The sequence below is a fragment of the Solea solea genome, chromosome 9, assembly GCF_958295425.1.
Source record: "Solea solea chromosome 9, fSolSol10.1, whole genome shotgun sequence".
NCBI classification, from domain to species: domain Eukaryota; kingdom Metazoa; phylum Chordata; class Actinopteri; order Pleuronectiformes; family Soleidae; genus Solea; species Solea solea.
This window is the reverse complement of record NC_081142.1, coordinates 4,151,593-4,172,634: the sequence shown is the minus strand read 5'-3', so window position 1 is coordinate 4,172,634 and position 21,042 is coordinate 4,151,593. Positions and strand designations below refer to the sequence as shown.

The window sequence follows — 21,042 nt, the reverse complement described above, 5'->3', positions numbered from 1 at the left end:
ATTCTGTTTTGTTTTTGTGTGATTTTTGTAGAATATATTTGAGTTGAAAGCTCTGTACTTTAAGGTTCACAAGAAAGTGTCGCATTTTTTTTTTTTTTTATTGTTGAGATTTTCTGAAAGCATGGTTTGCAAAGGTTTGGCTGTAACCTGAAGTTTTATTTGTATGGCTTAGTAAAAAAAAATATATATACATATATATACAGTATTCATGTCATTTTGTTGCGTCCACTTCACCAGGGAGCGTGGGAGATATCCCAGACAAAACATTTCCTTTTCAAAATTGGTGCTCCACTTCACAAAAGACGTCACGATGCATGACAAAGGAGTGTCTCGCCACTGAGCCGGGTTCTGAACTCTGACCCCAACCTCCAAAGAAGATCATTTTTTAATCACTGTTAATTACTATGAACCAAATGCCCCTGCAGACTGGGGAAGAAAAATTCTCCTCCAAGCTAAGACGCCAAACGTCGCCGTTTCAAACAAATGCATTTAAAATCCATCCAAACGAGATGGATTAGCTCCATGACATCATCAGAACATTCATATTTAAACACCAGTCAGAGTTAAGGAATGGGACCTCAGAGCAAGACAGGAGGGCCTCTTTCGTCTGAAAGCTGACATGATTTATTGGCATAATCATTTAAATTGCTTGAGCCATGAAAAGGACTAACTTAGGATGGAATGACCACATCACGGTTTCTTTAAAGCACTGGTACATGCTTTGCTGGATAACAGTCACATAAGTGATTATCATTATTGTATTAAAATTATTTACAAAGTTGTGCGGAGAGTTGTGTCTGTATCTTAATTCGTGTGTGTAATCAGATTGTAAATGTGAAAAAGAATCACACAAATCACCACACCCATTTGCAGAAGTGTGTCAAAAGTCAGCCAATTGAGAGGCCCATGTGAGTTGTAACTAGCCCTTTTTGCACAGCGTTTTTAAAGATTTGTCTACACTTGCTGATCTCCATCATAATGTAAGGGATAGTGGATAACATTGACCAATATCTTGCCTTATATATTGCAGTTGATACTTAGTAATGGTAGACTTGTCTCTCGTTGGGTGCCTGTTCAAGCCGTAAACCTTGTTCCAATGCTTGATCTACAAAAAATATAAGCACATTTCTCATCATTAGCAGTTATCAGTGTTGGAAATGAGAATAAATAAACAGGCAGTTACACATACATAAGGCCAAATACAACATCTCTGTAACATCTCTCCAAGACAAGCACATGCCTTATCATATACTGTATTTCTGTGTAATTTAGGGGGGAGCTGATGTGAATATCTTCAAAGCAGTTTGATATCCAAGTCCAGTTTTTCATATTTAGTGGTTTTTAGTCCATATCGGGGACCTGACAGAAATGGAATATAATTTGCATACGCTGTTTTTCTTAGCATATAATTGCATGAAAATAAGAATCGGAGTGGCTGTGGCTCAGGGGGTAGAGTGGTCGTCCAATCAGATGGTTCAATCCCCGACTCCTCCTGTCCACATGTTGAAGTGTCCTTTGCTCCTGATGGTTGTGAACTCCATGGTCACCTGTCGATATCAGTGAGTGTGTGTGTGTGTGAAAATAAATTGCACATGGCCTATCACAATACAAGACACTAACTAGAAATACCTCAAGGAGGTTGTATGCACAGATGTTATTTTGAAGTTGACATTCATGTGTGTTCAGATGCATATTATGTAGTGAAGAACTACATACTGATTTTTTTTTTAATAATTTAGTGTATATCTTCTCAATATTACTCAAGAATTGAAAATATTTCACACCATTGAGTAAATGAATCCTATTGTGTTTGAATGTGTGTGAGAAGAGGAGAGGGTATTACCTGCAGTGAGGTTGTTGAAACCCCACAGTACATCACAACAACTCCCCAGGAACTTCTGGAGCTCATGCTGCTTTTCCCCTTTTGCAAAGAAAGAGAGGACAGAGACAGGACAGGTCATGTTTGTCTTTCTTCTACTAATTTTTCAACTACTTGAACAACACCAAATGAGAGATGAGGGGGGTATGTATGCTAAGCAGCAGGCATTCAATCTCTTCGACTGATCAGGATTTTTTTAATGGGGCAAATAGTATGATTTATGTAAATAACTTATAAGCATTCACATCTTTTATTGTCTTAGAATGACCTGTAGTATATGTATGTATATATAAATTACTTACTTTTCCCTCTGACAAACATCACCTTGCCTTTGTAGGGGGTTAGTGCTCTTACCTTGCGTTGTGTGGTTGAAATAACACAGCCACTGTCCAGCTCCACCCACATTTAATGCTGATGAGAAACACGGACAAATATAGTTCTACACACCGGCTCTCAGCATAGTGCAATACAGCAACACTGACATAAAACGACATGAAATAAATTCATCTTGCTGCTCAAACACTAACACAAGGATTAGCTTAGCCACGGCGACATTAAGCTAACAAAGTTAGCGACAACGCCAAGCTAACAGAGTTAGCAACATGTAGCCTACAGCAACTTGCTCTTTATACATTTCAATCATCTAACGTCACCACAAACACTAGTTGTTGTCGTCGGGAACTTATCTCTACAATGTACAGCTAATAAAACACAACTTTTGTCCGTAAAATTAATAGTATTTTGGCGGAGATCTGTACAACACAACATACCGCTGTGTGCACCTGCCTAGCACCATTCAAATAAGAAGGCGCCACAGCTGTCATTGGCCAGTTTTCTTGATGACAACCACATCAACCAATCACGTTCAAAGCAACATGGTGAGGCAGCCAATAGCAATTGTATCAGCGTGGTATAGTTTTCTTTATCAAGAAAAGATTAGAAAGAAAAGAGAAGAAATGCTTACTTTTTTTCATTTGTATACTGAGTATCAAAAGCATCAATATTTTTACTTGCATTACAGAATCTGGTCATCATTTAGGTTTCATTTTCAATTTGCTGAATAGCAGATGAAGGCCTATTCCAATTTAATGTAACACAATAGATAGACATTATTTTAATCTACCTTGGAATTTACAAATGCTAACCCACTCATAACTTTTCATTTCGCAATAATCTTTGTTATTTAAGCATTATCCGAATTTAAGCTTTGTCCATTAACAAGTTTACTGATTGTATGTGAACATGCAACTGCCCAGTTTTTGACCTTATAATTACAGAGAAAAACATTAAAAAGATACATATTTCATTACAGAGTTTGAATATAAAAGTAGTTGTGCATTATAAATAAAATGTACTATCATTATTATTATTATTATTATTATTATTATTATTATTACATTATTGTATTTTGACATAATATCAAGGTTCAAAACAGTTTTATCACTTTAATTATGTGCATCTGTGCTGGAGGCCAAGTCGTGCAGCCATGGCTGACCGTGCAGGCTGCTTTTGTGGCTTTGTGAGGACCAAGAATCATATAAACCACACAGAGTGAGGACATTTTGGCTGGTCCTTTTTGGGGGTTAAGACCTGGTTTTAGGGTTGGGGTTAGACACTTAGTTGTGATGGTTAAGGCTGGGGCAAGGGGCTCGGGAATGCATTAAGTCTATGAGTGTGCTCACTATGAATGAAGCAAAAACATGTGTATCTGTGTATTGTGTGTGTGTGTGTGTGTGTGTGTGTGTGTGTGTGCGTGACCCAGACATGCCCTACAGACTGGGCCAGGGCTCGTCTCAGGGGAGCAGACCAGACTTGACCCTGGTGAGAAACTCTTCATTTTAGGGAGGAGAGCCGACAGAGTGGGGCTGTGGCCTGACTTTGCATGTCAGTGGAAATGGGCAGGAAGGAAAAGTTCAGGCGTGGTTACAGTGAGACATCCAGCTGTATTAATAATCTTTCTTTAAACATTAAAGGTCTGAATTCTTTTAAGAAGTCCATTCTGATTCTTCTCGTTAGCTGGCTGCGTGGTGAGCGGCCTGACAGCAGCCAGACATGATAATGAGGAAATGTGTGTGTGTTCAAAAAGACTAAATAAATGCACACATGAAGGCTTCCACAACACAAGGCACTTTATCTGTCTTTGGACTGAATGTATACATGAAAGAAAAACAGATTCACATTTGTCTCTCAAGAGAAAGACAAGAAAACCAAATGTCCTTTGTAGAAAAGAAAAAAAGTCACCACAAATGTCTCTGTCTCTGTTGTGTTAGTGACGCGTTCAGCAAACACATGAAAAGTCAAATCCACAACATCAGAATACTGTTTTCTTTTCATGCTAAAAATGATCCACATGTAATTTATATATATAACCTATATATATAACTTTATACTTTAATTTGAAGTCGTCCCTCAGCCAACCTCTAACCCTCTGCATGCTGTTTTTGTTCTATGTTAATTAGATCATTCATAGCTAAGGCAGGTTTTCTCTGTTTTTGTAAAACAGGACGACCCCTTGTGGACAATCAGCGTAAGTGAGTTCCATTCCACGTTTTGCAGAACAAAGGTGAAATAATTATCCTGAACCAGCTGTGTAACCAAAAACAAAAATTCATCATTTAAAAAGGTATAATCTGTGTTTTTGCAGAGAAATTATTTAAGAAATAATCCATTACAGAGTCTTGTGATATTGATAAATATCAATACACTCGTACAAAACCAAGCCCTTCTGAAATAAGGAGTTTAGACTGTACTGTACATCATTATCTGATTTATTAATAGACTTGCCTCAGATAAATACATATTTGGATGTTGCCGTATTTGATTGTGATGCATATAAGGACAAAACTGGGTCTTTATTGGAATCAGATTTTCATACATTTTGACAAATTAAATCAAGACAACATGACTGAAATGTAGCTTATCCACAACTGTCGTCGTACATACAAACATGGGAGGAAATCCTTATTTTAAAATTCAAGGAAACATTCATCCAAATTCCTGAGATCCACCAATGCCAAGCTTTTAAAGGGTCAGTTCACAGTTTTTTGTTTTTTTTCAGATCTATGCCCACATCTTTAAATATGCACAATTCAGTTTATGGTTTTCTTTATCGAGGTAATCCTCTCTTAATTTGGTTCCAAAATAATAACACTTTGTTTTGCTCTGTAAGAAGAGAGCTGTCCTACAAATAAACTTGACTGACCCTCCCTCTAACACATGTAATACAGACACCCTGCATGATTTGATTTGGACCATTTCAGTTTCATATAAGCTGAACTTCAACCACATTCTTGTGCAGAATTCACGATTTCTCTCATTTCGTAAACTAAATGTAAAGGAATATTTTTAGGGACAGGACCGTTGAAGAACTTAATAATAAAATAACATGTACCTCTACTTTTGTAAATGTGTCAAGGCACATTTTCACGGTTTCAAACCAGACCAAGGCTCCAGTGATGAAACAGACACAAACCCCATTTTCAGAGAAGTTGGGACCCTTAGTAAAAAATACAATAACAACTATAAAATCTCTAACTTGTTGAACGACTTGAAGTTTTTATTTAAAAGGTAAAAGGAAAAAGAAATAAGATTATACACGTTAGTTGTGGAAGGTTCCAAAATAAACAGGTCGCAGATGTAAAGGTGTAAAGGTTAAGGAGAGAAATCGCTGCTGAAGGTGCATGAACATTGAGCCCTTTGGTGGTGTTACATAATAAACTGTCTTGCTACCATGTCATAGCTTGATGAATGGTGAATAAAATGTCTTCATAAAATAAAACTGTGTGGAAAGCTTGGCTGTCTTGAAGTTCCCTGGATTTTAAGGTCATTTTCTGAATGAAACGTTGATATTCCACATATTTACGTCGGTTCTTGTGTAGCTTGACTGGTTTTATGTCATTTATGGGTACGTATATACTGTCTACTACGGGATAGGGATAAGGATAAAATATCCTTGGTGAAACTAAAATTAATCGTAAATGATGACACAGACTCGGGAGTTTTATTGTATTTTTAGAAAGTAGCCCGATGTTTCTAAAAAATGGGGTTTATAAAGTTTTACAGGTGTTTTTGCTGGTGTTACAATGGTGTCATTTCCATTCCTGTCTGCTTTTCATTGTCATATTCATACAAAGGCAGTGTGGAGAGTAATATTACAGCTATTTTCCAATATTTGTACCAGACCTATTAACACTGAAGGCTGCACTGAAAGCCAAATATTTATATATGTGTATATATATATATATATATATACATATGTAAATGTACATATATATGTATGTATATATATGTATATATAATATAGTTTTGCAGAAATTCAGTTGGTCCCACTGTGCTGACGCTACCTCCAACAAAGTCACAGAACAAAACAAACACATTTTAATTTTCCTTTTTTTCTTTTTTTTTGATTCGGATGATCTCCACAGAGAAAGAGAAAAAGAAAAAGAAAGAAAAACCAAACAGAAAACGAATTTCTTTTTGCATCACATGATCCTCAGTGGATCAATCGAGTGATTGCCCAGGAGAGACCAGCTCTGTGTGGTGAGACAAAGAGAGACATTCCTTCCTCTGTGGGAGGACGAGGACCAATTGACCCCATTTGGATATATTCAGTGTTACATTTGTGTGTGTGTGTGTGTGTGTGTGTGTGTCTGTGTATGTTATGAGCACTGCCTTTAAAGAGCATTGAGGTGACAGACGGGGAGATGGTGCCGCAGCAGCCAGCTATCTCTGCCAGCCATCACTCATCTCTAACCGCCCCAGTGGCTGCCCTCCTTCCTTCTCGTCTTGTTGGTAGCCGCTGGCTGTGGGAAATTCCTTTGTGCCATTGGCTGGCCGGGTTTCTGGAGGTGTATGGCGAGCCGACTCAAGGTCGCTCATTGGAGATAGCTGTCTGAGGTGGTGGTGGTGGTGCAGAGGGGGAGAGGTGGGCGAGGACATGTGCTCGGGAGAGCAACGCTCCGATTTGATGTTGCGATTGAGGGAGGGCAGATGTGGAGAGGTTGAGGGGCAACATTGGGAAGGGAAGGAGCACCCTCCAGTGGACGTCCTGGGAACAACAAGAGCATGAAATGACAAAAGACTGGAAATATGCTTAGTCCATCAGGTGCAACTGGATGATGTGTTATTTTATTTGATTTACTGGTCATTATGTTCAAGATTAAAGTGGGAAATTAATATTATGACATCATTTATTCTTTGCAATTAATTGTAATTTTACAGTTTCAACTAAGGACATTAACCCTTAGTGCTCACACGGCACATATCCGTGCCACAGGTGCACCCTTGGTAAATTGCAGTGGGACTATATTGTACATCCTTATAGCCTCTGTATATGCTGTATATATATATATACGTTTTAACATAGTAATGGAAGAAAGCAGCCTAAATGCTCTGTGTTCTAAAGGTTAAGGCCTACGACACAGTGTAAATGTAGATGATAAAAACAGTAGAGCTACACAACAAAACTTACATAAATGTGAGTAAAATCAATTGTTCTTTTGGAAAATCACCTTGAAATCCAAAACATTGCCGAGCACATAGCTTTATAGACAATTTTATTCTCTGTAAATATTTAACATTTTTGTATATATTCCCATGATTTTAAATCCAGACACATTTACCTGTTTATTTTATGAAGGAAAACGTTTATTATTATATTTTTGATGCCTTTATTTATATATATATATACGTGTTGTGTATGTTTTCCTGCTCAAAAACAGACAATTTGAGATACTGTATACAATGTGATCAGTGCTGTTTTGTGGCTGATCTTATTGTTTAAAAAGTTGAATATGAAAATACTATAGGAGCAAAGAGGAATGTGTAGATTTGTATTAATACACTTACCCCGGGCTTGTATGAGGCCCATGGGGCTCCTGAGGCAGCTGAGCTGTTTGCCACGGGTTCACGGCTCCTCGCTGTACAGACTGATAAAAGCCAGACTGGCTGTACTCTGGAGAGAAGAAGAGGGCAGGGGGGACATGTGAAGCTTTCTTTAAATTATTATTTTAAAAAGGAAACAATTTATATAAATGCTGTCAATGAATAACACAACCTTAAAGGAAGACTTTTGACAAATGGGTTTATTATTGAGTGCTGAAGGAGAAAATCATAAAATATCTGTGCAACTTTTAAACTTTGCTGTATGTGAATATTTTTCTTATTATTGTTGTTATTATTATTAATAATTATTATTTTAAAGGTCCTTCTAGGACAGAGGTCCAGTCCATTTCATGTGGCCCAGTTATTTCTGCATGTTGTTTTAATTAATAGATTCATTTTGCATCATAAATACATTGCTATTGTGCGATACACTCTTTTATTTTGAAATTTTGTGAAATATTTTATCATTGCGATCATGTCATATCATGATGGAATTTTGTGACATAATTCTAAGCTCATATTGCCCACCCTCCTACTGAATAGTTAAGTTTTCACTTGACTGCCCTCTACTGGCCAGACTAGATGCTCAGTGGCCCCCAAGGTCATTTGAGTTTGAGAGCCCTGTTCTAGAGACTGGCATTGGAAATAAGCAGTGATATAAATGGCTGTGTGTCCTTAAATAACCACTAAATCAAATGGTTATTATTGTGGCTTCAACACACAGTATGTCTTTTCTGCCACTAGAGGTCTCTCAGTAAAAACAATAACAGAACACCTAGTTTGATAATGTTGTGATCCCCTGATGACAATTACACACAATACAATTCAAAACCACTGTCTAAATGGAAGTGCAGAACAGTTCCTTCCTCACGCTCATGTTTCATCGCTATCATAGTAGTATATAAATGTGGTTATGCATTTGCTATAAGCTTTTCTTTTTTTTCTACAAGTGCTTTTATTTTATTTAGGACATTTCAATGTGTGCTGAGAGTCTCTGGAGGAAATTGTGTTATGCTTGCATAATAACAATAAAGAATCTTGAATCTTGAATTAAATTCAGTCAAAGCACTGAAAACCCACCAGGGTCATTTCACAATAGCGTGCAAAAATTGGATATAATTATGGATTTCTATGGATTTAAATAGGGCTGCAACTATATTGTTTCTTTGCTCCATTTGACAAAGAATCATTTTGGATTGTGGACAAAATAAGACATTTGAGAATGTCATCATTTCAAACACAGATCAATATTTTCCAACATTTTCTGGCATTTTACGGAACAAACAAGTACTCAGATATATCTATTATGGAAATAAATATCATTAGTTGCAGCCCTAGATTTAAAGAGAGCAGGCAATATTTTGGTTAATGTAGGTTCACTACTCAAAAAACATTGTTGTTTTTATATTATATCTTGAATTATTTGTGCTTTATTAGTGATAGTAGGTGTTTCCCCTCTGCTTCTAATGATAGCAAATAAAAAACACCATCATACAGATCATTTAAAGTCATTTGCAGACAAACCAGGGGTTGCAGGAGAAGGAAGGCTGTAGGCCCCCAGACTGTGGCCCAGCAGTCCTGCCTTGCTCATGGCTATCATGGAGCTGCCGCCGTGCAGACCCTGGTACAAGAGACCCCTCTGATGGACACACAGAGAAATGGTCAAAAATGGGAAAATCTCCAGTGGAGTCACTTCATACGTGAATATTTCGAATGTGAAAAGTGAGTGAGTCAGAAAATGTGTGAAAGTGCTTGTCCATGTTTGCAAAGCAGTTAGCGGTTGGGTTTTGATAGTTTGCCACCTACAGTGTGTGCGTATGTGTGTGTCAGCAGCCTGTCACTGACACCTATTCCATCACACCATTGAGTAACTTACAGCAGAGCTGTGGTTAACATGTGTGGGGGCCATGGCCTGATTAGCAGCGTCTGCCCGCAGGCTCTCGCTGCCCAGGGTCAGAACAGGAGGACTTTTCATGTCCAGAGCTCGGTTCAGATTACTGTGGGACAACACGGGGTAGCCGATACCTGCACAGTGAAAGAGAGGAGCAGGAAGTGAAAAGAGATGTGAGCTTGTTTCACTTACAGAACAGTCGTTTATTTATTTATTTATTTATTGACTTTAGCTGCTTCACATTGTTGGAGAACGTAGAAAACACATTCACAACGTGTTGAACTGCAGTGTGTGTGTGTGTGTGTATTTTAATGAATTACAATATTTATAAAATATAAAATATAAATGCCGTGATATTGTAAACGTAGAGTAAAAGAGAACACAGAAGCCCGTCAGTCGTCAAATGTGTGCTTTTCATTGTGCATCGATTCTGTTCTTACCTGAGAATAAGTCAATGGAAAACAACAAGAAAAAACTGCATGTAAGTAAATTAAGTAAAGCCCATTTATTATTAAATTTTTTATTTACTAAAGGGCAATCATTTGTGAGATCATACATCAATAATATTTGTAATAGGTTTCCTTCAGACACAACAGACACTATTTTGAATGGACTGCAAACTAGTGTCAGTTATAAAAAGGAATTATTGACACAGTTTTAATAAGTCATGTGTTGTTGAGGCATTTTTTAAAAACGCTGTATAAATATACTGTGCATTATTAACGAACACGATTACTTTCATTTACACCGTGCCATGTCCAGTGGTTGAAATGCTGCAGAGGAGACAGGTGTCATACATTCTGTAGAGAAACCACAGCTCTGGTTAGAGCGGCTGTGAACTCTGGTGGAGGGCCAGTTTCACAAAACAGGCCAAATGCAAGTGTGTGTGTGTGTGTGTGTGTGTGTGTGACACACACTTCCTGTGAGTTCACAGCCAGCTGCACACAAGGCTCGCAACAGTACACGTGAATTTTTTCAGCGAGAATTTAGTGAGAAAAGTTAAGTTGCTTACGTCTTTAATACCACTGATTTAAAATGCTCTTATTAAAAGCTGCTGTGTATTTGGTTCAGTGGCTTATTTTTATACACATGTATGTATTTTAATGTTGTGTAAATAGACTACATTATACTATTGCATTCATGTTGAGGCCACTCTGAACAAAGAACGTGCTATAGATAAAAAGCTGGTTTAATTTCAGTGATGTTTTTTGTATATAATCTCTTGCCAACATTTTTGAACTAATCATAATAAATGATTCAGAGGTTTAGTTCACCTGAGTGTGCAGACATGAAAGCAGAGTGCGTGTGTGGTGCAGCAGGACTGGCAGAGCCGGGTCTAGAGCTGATGGGTTTAAAGGCCTGGGCTCTGTGGGACGCCACGATGGAACCAGAAGAGTTGGTGAAGCCGTTTTCACAGCCGGGAGAAACCTGCAACTGAGGCTCTGGAGTGAGCAGAGACGGAGTCTGAGAAACACGAAACAAAAACATACATTATTAGCAGCACAGGCAGAAAAATAGGAATTATAACTTGTGGTAAATGTGCACACGTGTGTGTGGGACTGACATAGAAGCGCTGACGAGTCAGAGACAGATCCATGCCTTCACACAGGGGGTATTTTTCTGCAGCCACCAGTGCACTCTCCTCGCTGTCGAGCTCTGAGCTATCGATGCCGACGCCTTTCTTGCGCAGGGTCTGAGGCAGAACACAAAGTGCACGATGATGATTTAAATGTAATTTATATAGATATAGACAAAAAGCAGCAACAACAATCAGCTGGAAGTGCTTATAGGTGTGGTGAATAATGCGTCTGCGGTACTAATTGAGTTGTTTGAAAGGTTTTTATGACAACGGGGTCTTTAATATTTCATGGCTATCGAATCCTATCCAAAGTAAAATGCATGGGCGTGCTTGTTCGGTTGATATGATTCGATAGTCATGAAATATTAAGGCCGTTTTAACCTATCATCCTCTACTTAATATAACCAACAACTCAAATGCAACGCAAAGTGGATTTAGAGACAAATTCAACACAATCAATAATAGAAAAGACGACTGCAGCGAAGGAAGATGAAGTGTACAGTTAAATATAAATGTTAATATTCATGGATTGTGCCAAATGATGGCTTAAACGCATGACAGCAGATTGTGCTGCAACAACATTTAAATCACTATTCTGCAGACAAAAGTATTACACAAAATGAATTGAACTCAAATAGTAAAAGGTCAATTAAAACAAATCAAGAAAAGAAAAAAGAGCATGTTTTTTGTGAAAGCTCTCCGCACTTCCTTTTCACTATATGTAAAACAAACCCAAAAAAAGCCTTCTTTGTGGTTGTTTTCCTGAACAGCAGCTGGGACAGCACCGTACCTGCAGTATGTCTGTGTTGGTGCGACTCTCGTGCGGCTCGCTGTACTCTGTGTACTTGAGCAGCACTTTGTCCATGTCTGTGCTGGCGTACTGGAACAGACGGTTGGTGCTGTTGAAGATGATGAGGGCGATCTCACAGTCGCACAGCACGCTCAGCTCGTACGCCTTCTTCATCAGACCAAACTTACGCTTGGTGAAGGTCACCTGTGGCAAAAAAACAAACAAAAATGAATAAAGTATAATTCATATATACATATATATATATATATATATATATATATATACACATATATACATATATATGTATATATGCTGAAGGTTACATTTACATTAGAATACAGAATATAGAGCAGGGGTTTGCAACCTTTAATATTAAAAGAGCCATTTTTGTCCCCTCTTCACCCAAAAAACATTTAATCTGTCGCCCGTAAAACCCATATGACCCATAAAACGTTTTATATACGTAGATATACTATATATATACATATATGACATTTACAAAAAAAATACAAAAAAGGAAACTGTTTACTTTTTTCACCTCTCATGAAGTGACCGACACTACTTTGAAATAAAACACAACATATCTATTTGAGTCTCCCCATGGTTTGTGGACAATTAATCAAATAAAAAAAATAACCCACTTTGAAATAAATAAATAAAAAAATGATATGATTATGTAGTCTGTGCTGAAGAAAACCTGCGGGCGACAGACTTAATGTGTACATGACTTCATTTAAGTGCCAGGAACGACTCTCATTTGATGTAAACATAGGATGTGACATATTACCACTTTTATATCATATTTTACCACTTTTTTATTTATCACCTTGATGCCTAAAAAAAGAAGTGTCCACTTACAAAGAAATAATGAAAAAAAAATAAAAATAGTGTTACAGCTGAAGAGGATGCAGACCCCTGATATAGACAGAGGCACTTCCTTCCCTCAGAATCTCAATTCAGATTCAAAACAAAACTCAAAACTCTCTATTTGCATAAATGAAAACCCTTATCACCAAAAACCGTTCAGTCCCAATGATTAGACATGAGGGAGCATTTTGAACATGGTTTATTGTATTTCTTTGATTCAAATTTGTGTTAAATTTACAGCAGTGAATTATGGTTTTACTTGTGTCCAAACGTCCATAAAGTCCTACAAGTTAATAACCATAATCGCAATATGGTATTCTGTGATATCAATAAAGACGTTTTAGTATAAATTTATAAACTTGACCGCTTTGTATGTTTTACCTTACTTTTGTGAAGCGTTTCACTGTCAAAAATACTAAAAGCACTGTCTTTAACTTTCCCTCACGTGCAAACATTATCTCTGAACTATGTCATCCGGCTACAATTTGTACTATTTGAGTGTAATCTGGAATGCTGCTGTAATCAGTTTATGTGTTATGTCGCTGTATTTAACTTTAGAAAATATCAGAAAACCATAGGAATAATTAAGCTGCAATTATTTAAACAATAAAAGCAGCAAATGCCAACAACATATAAAATGATGTCAGAGTAGTTGCTAAGGAATTTACAATTTATAGACTAAATTATATATATATATTTTAATGGCATTATAAAAATTTCACTTATTATATTTTGAATGAACGGCATAGAAAATGGTTCTGGTTAAAACTGTAATAATAATAATATTAAATGAAATACTGTGTGCACACCCACCTGTCTATTCCTCTGGTCCTTAATAGGGGAGATTTGTATTTTCTTTCTTCCCATTTTTTTCTGCCGTCTGTAAATCTGTGAAACACCTGTAACACAAAACAAACGTATATGTTAAAGTGGCAGGAAATAAAACATTTGTGTCATTGCAAGTCACACTGCTGCATGATGCATTACAAAGATGTGACAAACACTTGTTTAAGGAAAATGACATTTTGCCATCAGGTTCTGGTGGGAAAATGTCATCCATTGGTTCAGGTCCTCAAGCCCCTTCCCCCTCCATAATGGTAGGGTGTTTATTTTTACCACCGTGAGGCGACGCGGTCTAAAGTTAGAGCCAGCCATCTACACAGTCTAACACCCCCAGAGTCTGGGTTACCCTCGGGCCAGCAGCACAGAGCTCCACTGCTCACTGCAGCCCCAAGAGACAGGGTTAAAAATACAGCTGGTGGCTACTTTTAAAGGTTCAGCTGGCATTAGCTGAAACCAAACAGCAAAAGGAAAACGGTGTGTTTTTGAAAGATGGCTTACACTGAAAGCCACCCACTCCTCTCTCATGAACAACCAGGTCGGGAAAAAAGCAGGATTTTGTCGCGGCAGAAGGGAAAGATGTGGACGGAGTGTGGTTATCATGAGAATGTCCTTTTTTTGAAACTCACACACCATGTTCATGTCACTCTGCTCTTATAAAAAGACCATATAGAGCTGCACAAGGTGAAATCTGAATTATTAACTCTTTGCATCCTGAGAGACAGACATGGGGAGACTCTGCTGCGGCATCACACAGCACTAAATCAAATACATTTGCACTTCACTTATCAGCCACTTTGTTAGGTACATCTGTTCAACTGCCTGCTGCGTTTCTCTGAAGAGTCACGAGTCAATTATTTGCCCTTTCAAAGCTTTACATACTCAACAACAGAGCCATTTATTACCTCAGTCATGTTCCACATGTTCCACAGATTGATCTTCCAATAATGTGCTATTACACACTAACCTGCCACTTTATTAGGTACACCTGTTGTATTGCTTGTTAACACACAAACAGCCAATCACATGGCAGACATCGTCAAGATGACCTGCTAAAGTTCAAACCGAGTTTAAAAAAGAGGGATTGAAGTGACTTTGAACATGACATGGTTGTTGGTGGCAGACAGGCTGGTCTGAATATTTCAGAAACACTTGATCTACAGGGATTTTCCACACACATCCAGCTCTCTGGTTTATGGAAAGTGGACAGAGAAAGGGAATATACCCAAGTGAGTGGCATCAACAAGGTCAGAGGAGATTGACCAGACAGGTTCAAGGGGACAGACAGGGCAACGGTAACTTGCAACAGCAGGTCACAAAAACACTTATTACCATATTTGCATGTCTGACAGTGATATCACAGCCCTTGATACTGAGATACTGATATTTTTTATAAACGAACACTTATTTGTGTCGCTTTTTTTCTCATAATCACAGAACCCATGACTTACAGTGTGATCACATGTCATTGATGCCTGTGCTTAAAGATCCCATAGCCCGGAAGTGCCAATTAACACTGCATTTTTGTGTGTCTCTGCGTCATTTCCTCGTTTATGAAGCCCTAAAAGTCCATAACATACGAAGCGGAACGGCACTTCCGTTGACTAGTTACGTCACTGGCGAATTTCACCACTCCTCTAAACAGCAGCGCCTCCTAGTTTGGGCACTAGAGTCCGGGCACATCCGGTGACGTACTTTCAACCGTAGAAGAAGAAGAACTACATACGCTCAGCAGCTACAACGAGAGTAATTCTTCTTCTTCTTCTTCTACGGTTGAAAGTGGTAATATAAAGCAGGACACAACACCAAACTTCACCTAAAGGAAGGAGCAGTGCCAACAATACGTATATTACAATTTTTACAAACCGTAAAACTGTCTTTGTGTGCTCGTTTAGCATTAGCAATAGCCGGCTACAGGCTAAGCTACACGCTACGCTCGTGTTTCATTTGCACGTGTGTTTATCATCTCGGGAACAACAACGTTATCCAAGCTACAGGCGTCCTGCAGCAGTCTTTCACTTGTCACAGTGTCTTCTGACTCTGGATCAAAAGCGTAAGGGATAACAACATTACTCAATGTTTTGATAATTGCTAGCAATGCATCTGCCTTTCCAGAGGGGGAGCTGCGGGTCTGAGAGCTGACGTGCCAATTACGTCACTTCCAGGTAACTGGCCAATCACGAGACAGTCTGTGTTCTGTGGGTGTGGTTTTGGTCTGATGAGCGTGTCAGTGATGAGACATTTATTTGGACTCGTTTGTAGCGACTAGGACGTTTTTGACCATAAAAACGACTTCATGTTTGTAAGTACACCTCCATATCTCACATATAAGTGAGATAGGACCATGCTATGGCCGCTTTAATGTATTTGATTAATTTTTACTACTTTTTGCCTGATACTGAAATTGAATACCGTATCCCTACTCATTACAACCTACATATAGAGAAGTTGCACAACTGAACGCACAACACGTCAAACCTTGAAGCAAGTGGTCGACAGCCCACCAGGTGCCACTCCTGCCACTTTACCCTGTGTCCTGTGTACCTAATAAAGTGGCCAAAATGACTATGTTTAAGTCTAATGGTCTGACTCGTCTGACCTGAGCATACACTACTTGTCTCAACCCCCCAAGGAGTTTTCACTGGTTTTCCCCTTTAATACATATTGGCTGGTTCTATATTTAGTTCCCTGGCCCTCCTGACGGTGCCTAAGCGGATACAGCGTCCGTGTTCCCACGACCCCTTTAAAGTGCCCGCCGCCCCTCAATGTAAGCTTGGCACACAGGGGCATTTTTGGAGGAATCCACCTCTTCGCCTTCATCATTACCTTATAAAGTCCTGTGATGTTGATGAGACGAAACAAACTCATCATTGTCTCTGTAAAAAAACAAAGTGAACCGCAGGCGATGATGATAATTACATCAGATTCTCTCACTACTGGCATTTTAAATCCAATTAAATCTTTTCAGTCTTGCTTTTAATACTGAGGCTGCTGATTGTATGTCCTTTTTTATTATTATTTTGGTGACTTTGTCTTGTTTTGTTCAATATTGTGTTGTTTAAAGCACCTTGACTCAACTCCTGTTGTTTTAAATGTGCTATATGTACGTGATTAACCATAAGGCATTTAATTGCCATTGAAATAGAAACCAATTAAGAACGTGTTCATTATTTAACCAGCACGATGCTACTCCTTGAGGACCACTAGTTTTCAAATGTAACAGTGTGGAAACAGAAGTAAAAACCAAACTCTCCTCTGGATGTGCAGTAAAGTGCGTTGACCGGCAGAAAGCAAACGTCTTCCCCGAAACATCTGTGTCATCAGAGAAAGATTCTCTGCAGCCTGACTTATAAAACAGGACAGCACGTGCATTTTTTTTTAAGCAACAGCCTTTTTTTGTCACATTACATATGTGCAAAACGTTTAAAATGTAAACTTTACGTAATGTATTGTACCATGCCTCACACACACTGTGACAGAGACAACAAAAAAATAACAAAAAACATATGATTTACAGAATATAAAAAAGATGAGTGTTTCAACTGCCGTAAAAAAAACATAAAAACAAAGAATATTAAAATGCACCGTAGACAAGACCAGATTTATGAGTCTATACTCAACGACCACAAAGATCTGAACTCACAGCAGGTCCAGCTGTTGATTTTAGATATAAAAGTGAGACAAATTAACCCCATATGAATGCATGATAATGATGAGACGAGGGGGAAGTGGGACGCATGTGTTCTAAACAGGGCAGAAAGATCTTTATCTCACAGAGTTCCTCTCCTCTCAGATATAATCAAAGGACGAGCATCAGAGCCTCACAAAGCTCTGCGAGACAGCGGCGGATAAATATAGCCGCACCTCCAGTGTAGTTTGTGTACTGTATGCATATGTTGTGAGAAGATTTGTTGAGGTTTGCCGGGGACTTAAAGACAGACAGGAAAAGCCTGGCAGTGCCTCGCACATCAGTTAATTCTGGATGTTCTTTCCCGCACAACAACTGCCACTCGACGTCTGTGAAGGCACCAGAGCCTGAACTATATCTACTGACTGTGATCTCTCATGTTTTGGCTCGACTTGTCGAGCTGTCGCTGCCGAGAAAATGTGGGCATTGGGTGACAAAAACAAAAAAGCAGAACTTTGATTTTAATCTAAATGTACCAGTAAAAATACATATTATAATAATATATAATATAATATAATGTAACAATACAATATTTTTACATGAGCAATCCCTCACACTGAGTACTCACATGAACACATCGAAACTACTGGTGTTTATAATGAATGCTTAGTATTTATTTCCTTTCGATTTTACTTTAATTCTGTGCTACTAATGAAGGAATATCTTATCTTATCTTAATACTTAAACAGGTTTGAACAGTTATTTTTCTGAGGACACTGCATTGACTTCCATTCACTTAAATAGAAATAGAACTGGAAATTCACATCTTAACCCTATACAGTTAGTTCCTCAGAACAAACATAGGTATATATATATATATATATATATATACATATATATGTATATATATAGATATATATACATATATATCTATATATATACACACACTTGAATCTTGTCGCTTCTACACAAAGAGACAGCATCTTTGTTAAACGCCTTCCCAGAGGCCACGCAGTGGAAAAAACATCAGGCACCCGTCGGCCTCCTCTATGACATATCCTGGGAGTGTCTGTCTAATTACCCACAAACAAATTATAACAGGTTTTCGATCAGCTGTTGTGATGATATGTCGCAGTAGATGCTCGCGTGGCTGCAGGGAACTGTATGCATGAATGACGGAGGAGGGGGGCAAAGTAGGGCATTCGTAGAGAATTGGGCGTTCTGCTCTGACGGTTTTCTTTCTGTGAGTCATTTAGAGCATGTTGGTTTGTAAATGTCTGAGAAAACACATGTATATGCAGAGAAAACCCAAGGAAAATATGTCTCATCATGTGGCGGCAAAGTAGCAACAGTGACAGCTCAGAAACTATCATGGCAAAATAGATTATGGGCTGTTGTTGTTGCATTAGTTTTTCATTTATTTCATTTCCAGGAGAAGTTGAGCCTATTTTATGATGGTTGCATTGAAAAGCTCTATACTGGAACGGCAGCAGCATCATTCCATGAATCATTCTCCTCAAACATCTGAGCCCTGTGCACCAAAGAAAGGTCTTCAACCATATTTGTATGAATTTTAAGGTGAGGAGGTTCTTAATTTTGAGGTTTTTTTAGGAATTTTAAGGAGAAAATGTATCACACCTTCATTTAAAGGAATCTCTGCCTATGCAGGACGATACATTGATGTGTCTGTATATGGCACATCATCATTATCATCATCATCACCTCAGAGTTCATGCGCTCACCGGGCCTTTGCAGAGTCACAGTGATGAAGTATGAAGTCTAATTTTAACAGGAGATAATCAAAATGCCTTGATATTTTCTGACTGTGCCAGAATAGCAAGAGGACACGCAGACGTGAGCTCAGCATTTTTGTCTTTCCATGACAAGAGAGAGAGAGAAAGTCCCAGTGGACTCACAGTGAAGACATGCAGCTTTAGGACAAATTCATGGAGGTAATCCTCCATGAATTTAAATTACCTATCGATCTATCTATCTATCCATCTATCTATCTGTGGACATGCTCAAACACCTGCCCTTTAACCAGTTGTCCAGGTAAGAGCACCTTTTAATAAAAAAATTTACAACTTCTTCATTTCTTTTTTGTTTTTGTATTTTATTTCTTTCCATAGCTTTAATTCTCAATTAAAACTTGTATTTAAATTCTAATTTCTGTCTAAATTCTTTTTTACAGTCATTTTTATGAAAACTTGTTTACATGATTGAATCTGAATTATTAAAATGCACCATCTATCTATCTATCTATCTGAGGCAGAGACAGGGGGCTTATGTTGTTGCAAACCAAGCAAATAACGCATGTGCACAAGCTAAAGGGTGAAAAAGAAACATAGCGGTGCTTTTATCCACAATGTTAGCAGATAAGTAGGCAAAATAAAGTGCTGACGTCATCCAAAACAGACCGTTTAAGAATAGACTGTCTGCCTCTGAGTTGCCAAGGATCCCCGTCTAATATAGCTTCATCTATACGCTGCTTTCAATGACACAGCAACAAGTACTCACGGCTGGACTGCTGTGTCATGCTTTTTCACCACTGATGAATCCTAACCTACTATTAAAAATGATATTACACAACATAATAATAATAAATCAATAAACTACAACATTCTCACCTGTTCCTCAGGCTCCTTCTGAGTTTCACCCACTCGAACAAGACCAACGGGAAAAAGCTGAAAAAGTTGCGAATAATAAAATAATGTGGAGAAGCATAAATGTGTTGAAGTGGGGGTTGGGAGTGATCCTCGTCTCCTGCTCTGGTCCTGTGTTCAGGCCTGCGCTGCTGTGGACAGATATTCACCTGATGATGCAGCAGTAGATGCAGATGGTTCAGGATGAGCGCTGCTTTCTCTCCAACAGCTGGCGGCTGCAGGCAGCAGAGCAGACCGCCTCTCCCCTGCACCACAGCCCGCCCTCTCTGCTCTGCTATTGGACACTCTCCTCCACCTCCCACCCGCCGCTCACTCACTCACTCACTCACTTACTCTCACAGCAGCACCTACACTTTTGTCCAGATTTCTGCTGGCTGATCCTTTCAGCTCAATACTCCCTTCTGGAAAGGGCAACCAGAACAAGTACGGCGGGTACAACTCGACTGTCTTTCTGAAGGTTTATTCCACAAACACAATTAAACAGCAGTCAGTTAGTAGTTAGACATTTATTAGTTAGTTAGTTAGTTAGACAGTTATTAGTTAGTTAGTTAGACAGTTATTAGCTACTAACTACAGTCAGTTAGGTTGTAAAACCGACAAGTAGTACAGGTTCTGATGATAGATAGATTTTACAAAGGCCCATACGAAGGTTAATATATAACAAAACATGGCTTTGACAATGCACCTTAAAGGCTCTTTAAAAGTCAACGGTGCTTTGATACCAATTACAACAATAAACAGATAAATAGAATGAAAGATAACTAGCTTTGCCTGCTGGAAAGTTCTACACCTCCCACTTGGCCTACTGATTCCTAAATCTAAGTAGGCCACAACAACTACAAATTCTACCTTTCAAAATGGGTACATAGAGCTACATCGCTGGATACGAACGTGTTACACACAATATGAATAACAGATACAAATGACAAATAAAGGTTTCACTGTCCATGAACACATTGTCCTTGATGACACAGTGGCATCCTTTACCAAAACACACCACCAACCGGATGGTGGAGGGGGGG

General features: G+C 38.5%; 1 protein-coding gene and 1 long non-coding RNA gene across 2 annotated transcripts; both read right to left on the bottom strand.

Annotated features, from left to right (window-relative positions):
* Positions 1-60: 60 nt before the first annotated feature.
* Positions 61-2,660, bottom strand: LOC131466161 (uncharacterized). Its single transcript, XR_009241392.1, has 3 exons — positions 2,234-2,660; positions 1,844-1,921; positions 61-1,547 (listed from the first exon to the last, which is right to left on the bottom strand). It is a non-coding gene; the product is annotated as an uncharacterized LOC131466161 (long non-coding RNA).
* A 1,827-nt stretch (positions 2,661-4,487) lies between these two features.
* Positions 4,488-20,221, bottom strand: mef2b (myocyte enhancer factor 2b). Its single transcript, XM_058638454.1, has 10 exons — positions 20,170-20,221; positions 19,985-20,041; positions 13,703-13,788; positions 12,023-12,226; positions 11,218-11,346; positions 10,928-11,117; positions 9,639-9,787; positions 9,287-9,401; positions 7,727-7,832; positions 4,488-6,926 (listed from the first exon to the last, which is right to left on the bottom strand). Exons 3-10 carry the CDS (start codon positions 13,754-13,756, stop codon positions 6,602-6,604), a joined length of 1,272 nt encoding a protein of 423 aa, XP_058494437.1. The 5' UTR covers positions 13,757-13,788; positions 19,985-20,041; positions 20,170-20,221; the 3' UTR covers positions 4,488-6,601.
* Positions 20,222-21,042: the final 821 nt, after the last annotated feature.

Excerpts from the sequence above, each read along its gene's own strand:
- mef2b (XM_058638454.1), bottom strand. The coding sequence starts at position 13,756 with ATGGGAAGAAAGAAAATACAAATCTCCCCTATTAAGGACCAGAGGAAT. Across the intron at positions 9,402-9,638 it reads ATGTTAACCACAGCTCTGCT|AGGGGTCTCTTGTACCAGGG; the intron begins GTAAGTTACTCA and ends TGTGTCCATCAG. Across the intron at positions 7,833-9,286 it reads TCCTTCTCCTGCAACCCCTG|AGTACAGCCAGTCTGGCTTT; the intron begins GTTTGTCTGCAA and ends TCTTCTCTCCAG.